At 36.8% G+C, this 6000-nt stretch overlaps 1 protein-coding gene across 2 annotated transcripts in view; it reads left to right on the plus strand.

The window, feature by feature from the left end:
* APOO (apolipoprotein O) overlaps window positions 1-5619 on the plus strand; it is a 55604-nt gene extending 49985 nt beyond the window's left edge. For both annotated transcript variants that reach the window (XM_061137887.1, XM_061137888.1), the window contains 2 exons: window positions 1733-1798; window positions 5376-5619. In XM_061137887.1, the coding sequence (XP_060993870.1) occupies window positions 1733-1768 (36 nt within the window). In that variant the 3' untranslated portion in view covers window positions 1769-1798; window positions 5376-5619. The remainder of the gene's footprint in view (window positions 1-1732; window positions 1799-5375) is intronic.
* Window positions 5620-6000: the final 381 nt, after the last annotated feature.

Below are 6000 nucleotides of genomic sequence, written 5' to 3' on the forward strand. Positions count from 1 at the left end.
TATCTTCATAAGCTTGTTTTTATCTCTTCATTAATTACATGCCCAAACTTTTTTTAAACACTCATCAGATTTCTAGGTTCTGCCTCATTCCATTTGTTTATTCAACAAATGTTTGAATGCTCTGTGCTAAGAGGTCCTAGGGATGTTGTGCCCTTGTGAAACATATATTAGTGAAGGATTCAAACATGAATGAAAGAATTCCACAAATCAGGAAGTGCATGGGTGCTATGAATGTGAATAAAGATTCTCATCTGAATAGAAGGGCAGAGGACAGAGGAAAGCCTTGATCTAAAGGATCAGTAGCATTAGCCAGGCAGAAATTGGGAGTGACCAGTCTAGGTCAAGGGATTTGTGTAGCAAAGGTCTTATCCCAGGAAGGAGCTTGGCAAGTTGGAAGAGCAAAGCAAGAAGGCCTCTGGTGTGTGCGTGACAGTGTGAGAAAGAGGCTCTGGAGGAATAGAGCAAGGCACATAGGCACTGAGTCCTGTAGATTCAGAGCAGCAAGTGGACCTGGATATTGTATGATGATCCACCAAGCAGTACATCTTGCTTTATTCCCTAGAACTCCAGCATCAAGTGGTTGTCATCTGTAGATACAGCGGTCATATAATTTGTCATCCAAAACAGGATACCCTTGAGAGTGAAAGGGGACACTTATTAATTATACTGAAACAGCAGGTATAAGCCAGTATGGATAACTTGAGCAAAGCAGAATGTATGATCACTGTGCTTAGAGACAGGTTCTTAGCCCATACAGTAAGCCTGACATTGCTTAGAAATAGAAGCAATGCTAGAAACCATGCTCTGAAATTATAGGGTTAGGCATTTGTTCCAGCTTTTTCACTTTCCCCCTCCTTCACTCATGGGTAACTCTGAGAGAAGGCCACTAGGAGAACCTGCACCAAGTCGCCCACAGAATCACAGCCCCATTTTCACCCAAATGCAGCCTAGTGTTTTTCAGATTGCCACTCATGGGAGCTCAGTTCCTTGATGTACATCAGGTCTTATTAATGTGTTTTCAGAACTACAGTTTTAAGAACATATGGGAAAGAAAGTAAGGTCTTAAACATGTAGCCCATGAATTTTTCCCTCTAGAACCTTTCCTTCATCACTTCTCATGGATGACATGACCTAATTATATGTTCTCAGATGACAGCCAGGCGGGATGGGTGTGGTCTGATTATAACCTCTTTCAGAATAAACATGTTTTGTGATTTGACCCCTACAGTGAATGATATACAGAGTAGAGTACCTACAGGAAGTATTACCATATGTGTAAACCCTTTTTTTTTTTGATGTTCCAATCATAATGACTGTTCTTTTTTTTCCTCTAAATTTTATTGCAATTTAGTTGATTTGCAATATTGTGTTAGTTTCAGGTATACAGCAAAGTGATTCAGTAACCTTCTTTAACAAGGACAATGACATAAAGTAGTGAAGAAATCTTTTCACTGTTGATTGGATATTTTATCGAATCAGCTGTTGGCCAAATCTGTGTAGTGAGGATTAATGGAGTTTTATTTCCTCCTCTCCTCTGGGCCTGAGTCAGTTTCTACAACAGGGCCCTCAGGGAGCCCTAGTAATTCCTTTAGTTTCTGGAGACATGGGTCACTTTGCATCAGATAATATTCAAATAGTGAAGATGTGCACTTTGAAACAGTGCACTATTTCTTTAGAAGTTTTACTATTTCTTTTCAAACTGCATTAATATTCTTACTTTCTGTTTTACAAGTCAGGAAATGTGAAGAACTCACCTGGAAATAAGTAGAATACTCCATGCTCTGCCCATTTTAATCAGGTAAAGAACAAAAAAACTTTGTGGTTATTTTTAGCATTATTAGCACTAATTGAAATGACTTGTCTTTAATTAATTAAATTAATTATAGCTGTTTAAACTTTGTGTGGTGGAAACATAAGGGCCAGGATGATATTTCATTTCATCTTTAATTTCTAGGCTTAAGTGCTATGACTTCTTTAATTGTGTTTGTTCCTGAGAAGTACCTGGGTTTTTTAGACAAGCTAGAACTCGACAGTTGCGATTTGTCTACAAACCTATTTCAGACAATCATTTCTTAAGCTTACTTTTTTCAGACAGCATTTCACTATAGTCAGCACACTTGTATTCACCTAATAATCATTCAATAAACATTTGCTGAATGCATGACTTTGGTAGAGACGCTCAAGATTATATAGAATAAGTGACATAGGGAATTCACAGGTGTAATTTTCTTTCTTTAAAGATTGAGTAACTTGAGACTGGGCTTCCCAGGTGGCTCAGTGGTAAAGAATACACCTGCCAATGCAGAAGATGCAGGAGACATGGGTTCAGACCCTGGGTTGGGAAGATCCCCTGGAGGAGGAAATTGCAACCCACTCCAATATTCTTCCCTGGAAATCCCATGGACAGAGGAGCCTGTGGGGCTACAGTCCATAGGGTTGCAAAGAGTTGGACATGACTGAATCAACTTAGCACACACACACATGCACAATTATCAAATGAAAAAAGAAGCTAGTATAATACATTTTTAGAGAGGATAATTACCAGAAAATACAAAAAAAAAATTTAAGTATGTATCTTCAGATAGTAGGATTATAGATGATTTTTATACTTTTTCTTCTATATAACTTTATGTATTTTTAAATTTTTGCAATGAATATGAATTTTCTTTTATAATAGAAATTTGTTTTAAAAAAATCAGTGTTACATTTATTGTAAGTCATGGCTACTATTTAAAACTCATGAAAGCTCTGGGTTTGAGGTTTTTCTTTCTCACGTTGTCCCCATATTTTTGGAGACCCAGAGAGTCATATAATCTTAGAATTTGAAAAGAAGTATTTGGTATAACCCCCAGCCTCAAGCAAAATTCTCTGTGGCTCTGTGTGTTCCCATTTTTTACCTCCACTGATAGGAAAAGCACCCCATGGGGCAGCCATCTTTGGGCAGTTCTAATTTTTAGGAAGCTGTTTCTTTTACTAAGCAAAAATATGTCTCCTTATAACTCCTACACAGTGATCTGATCTTGCTTTAGCGGTCACAGAAAATAAATTCAGATCCTCTTTCACATCCTAGCCCTTCACATAGAAACCCTAAGTCAGCATTTCTCACATTTTGTGATACAGATTACCTGGGAGATTGTTGAAAAGCAGAGGCTTAAGCCCCACCCCAGAATTGGCATCTTTGGAGAGTAGGGCCAGATGTGTATCTGGGTGACTAGTGGGTAAGCAGCCAAGAAGTCACACATGTTTATCAGAGATTTGACACTGGATATGATTATGTTTCTCTCTAGGGACAATGAGTCACAGAATATAGGGAAACTGTGTACATATTCCTTTCATTTCAAAAATGTTCCATGCCAGAGTTCAGCTTATTGTATATACAACCTTGATTTCATTTTTTTAAGTTGTTTCTTGGAAATGTAGTTTTTAATTATAAAAATGATGCATATTTGCTGTAAAGAATTGTTTTTAGAGAAATGTTTTGAAAGCTTGTTTTGTCTTCCATTCCTTTCCCAGAGGTAATTTCTGTTAATAGTTTGGTATATTATTCCAAACTTTTTTCTCTATGTGTAACACACACACACACACACACACACACACATCCAAATATACTTTTGGGTTTTTGATAGAATGAGATCATATTCCTTGTACTGTTTTGCAAGTACACCGAAAGCTCCATGCAGGCACATATTGCAATTTTATTATCACACCTAGAGAAATTAACACTAATTCTTTAATACCATTTCATATTGAGTATGCAGATTCCCCTGATCGTCTCATTAATAACTTTTTACAGTTGTTTTGGTTTTTTGAGTCAAGATCATAACAAGATCTGCCCATTGCATTTGACTGATGAGTCTCTTAAGTCTCTTTCATTTTTTTTTTACAAAGATATAAACTATGTTTTCAGATATTTTAAGTCCCTCTTAAGCTGTAATAGTTCCTTCTCCCTCATTTTTCTCTTATCATTTATTTGTTGAAAAACCAGGCTTATTTGTCTTTCAGAAATTTCCCATGTTCTGGCAGTGGCTGAGTGTATCCATTTAGTGTCATTCTGTTTTATCTCTTGGTTCCTCTCCTCTCTGCATTTCCCATAAACTGACTGTTGGATTTGAAGGCTTAATCAGATTTAGGTTCAGTTTTTTTGGTAAGAATACTTTGTAGACACTGCTGTGTTTAGTTATGCTGAATGAATTAACTTGTTTTTTTGAAATGAATTGTTATTGAAGTAGAGTTGCTCTCCAGTGTTGCCTTAGTTTCTGCTGTACAGCATAGTGAATCAGCTATCAATGACAGGGCTTCCCTGGTAGCCCAGATGGTAAAGAATCTGCCTGCAGTGCAGGAGATCCAGGTTCAATCCCTGGGTCAGGAAGATCTCCTGGAGAAGGGAATGGCAACCCACTCCAGTATTCTTGCCTGGAGGTCACCACAGAGCATTGAGTAGAGTTCTCTGTGCTATGCAGTAGGTTCTCATTAGTTATCTATTTTAGACAATAACTTGCTTTTTTTTGGTCTGAATATATTGTGTACATTTTTCCCTGTTGGTACTTATTCCTCCTTTAGCTGCTTAATAATTTCCTAGTATGGACTGCCATGATCTATTAAAATGTTATTGATATAGATTGTTGGTTTGAAGTTTTTTTTTGAAGTTTGAAGTTTTTTTTTTTAACAATGCAGTAAATCTATTGAATTTTTAGAGGAGTTCAAAACATATTAATAAACTAAGATAGAAAAGGTAAACTAGTAGTTTACATGTTTAAAAATGTTTAGTTTTATTTTAAAAGATCAAGGAAGTAGTCACTGGCCTCTAAAATTTTTATAAATCTCTAATTGCTGAGTAGATTCATTACATATTAGGAGAAAGGCAATCTGAAGAAGAGTTGGCTTGTCTTTGCTGTATCTTTGGATTTGATGTGTGTTTCATTCGAGAAAATGATGGGGTCATGTGAGGAAAGGTATGTGTAGTACTAGCTGTGATATCATCGTGCTTTCCCCCAGCAGATGGATGGAAATATAGTTGTTTGATTTTCAGAAGGGGAGGAATGTAGTGTGTGCTGTACCATTTAAGTATTTATTTTTGGTTTATTCACATATCCATCTGGTTAATTTATCTCAGATACACAGCCAGTCGAGAATCTGCATATAGTATTGGAAATAAAAGGTAAACCAAAATCCTTTCTGGTTTTTAGTGTACTCATTTATAAAATGGGAATAATTACAGTTTTCACCAGCTCATTGTGATGTCATGTAATGGTAATATATGTATTTGATGTGACTTTCTCTATTTAAACCTAAGAAGTTTTAAAAATGCAAACTCTTAGAGCTGTTTTTATCTGGGAGGACACTGTATTTATGTTTTTATTTTCTTTTAATTATAGGTAAACATTGGAAACTCCATATGGTAAACCAGTATTTCTACAGAAAAATGGCAGAGAAGTCAGTATTGAATGTAGTAAATTGGCATTCTTCTGGAAAAACTCTCCTAGGCATCTTTGTTATCTTGGGTGATGCCATACTCCAAGTGGACTAATCTGAAATTCTTCCACCTAGAGATAATGTATAAGCCTTAGAACTCCTCATTCTCATGTTGCTATTTATGTACATAATTAAAGATCTAAGTTAAAAAAATTGTCCTTTTTTTTTTCCTGATATTATTTGAGTGACAGTTTAAGTGTACCTGATGTCCCTTCCCTGTGTGTATATATGGTATGTGTCTGAGTGTACATGTATGTGTGTGCATGTTATGTGTGTGTGTGTGTGTGTGTGTGTGTGTGTGTGTGTGTGTTAAGGAAAACCACCCACTCTTCTTAGCATCAGCTGGCAGTCTCCAAAGATTGCATTAAGAAGAGTGGCTCTCGGGGACATAGGTTCGATCCCTGTTCAGGAAACTAAGATCCCACATGCTGTGGAGCAACTCAGCCTGTTAGCCACAACCATAGAGCCCATGCGCTCTGGAGCCTGAGCCTGTTCAACACAACTAGCGAGAAGCCCGAGCACCATGAA

The sequence above is a fragment of the Dama dama genome, chromosome X, assembly GCF_033118175.1.
Source record: "Dama dama isolate Ldn47 chromosome X, ASM3311817v1, whole genome shotgun sequence".
Taxonomy (NCBI): Eukaryota; Metazoa; Chordata; class Mammalia; order Artiodactyla; family Cervidae; genus Dama; species Dama dama.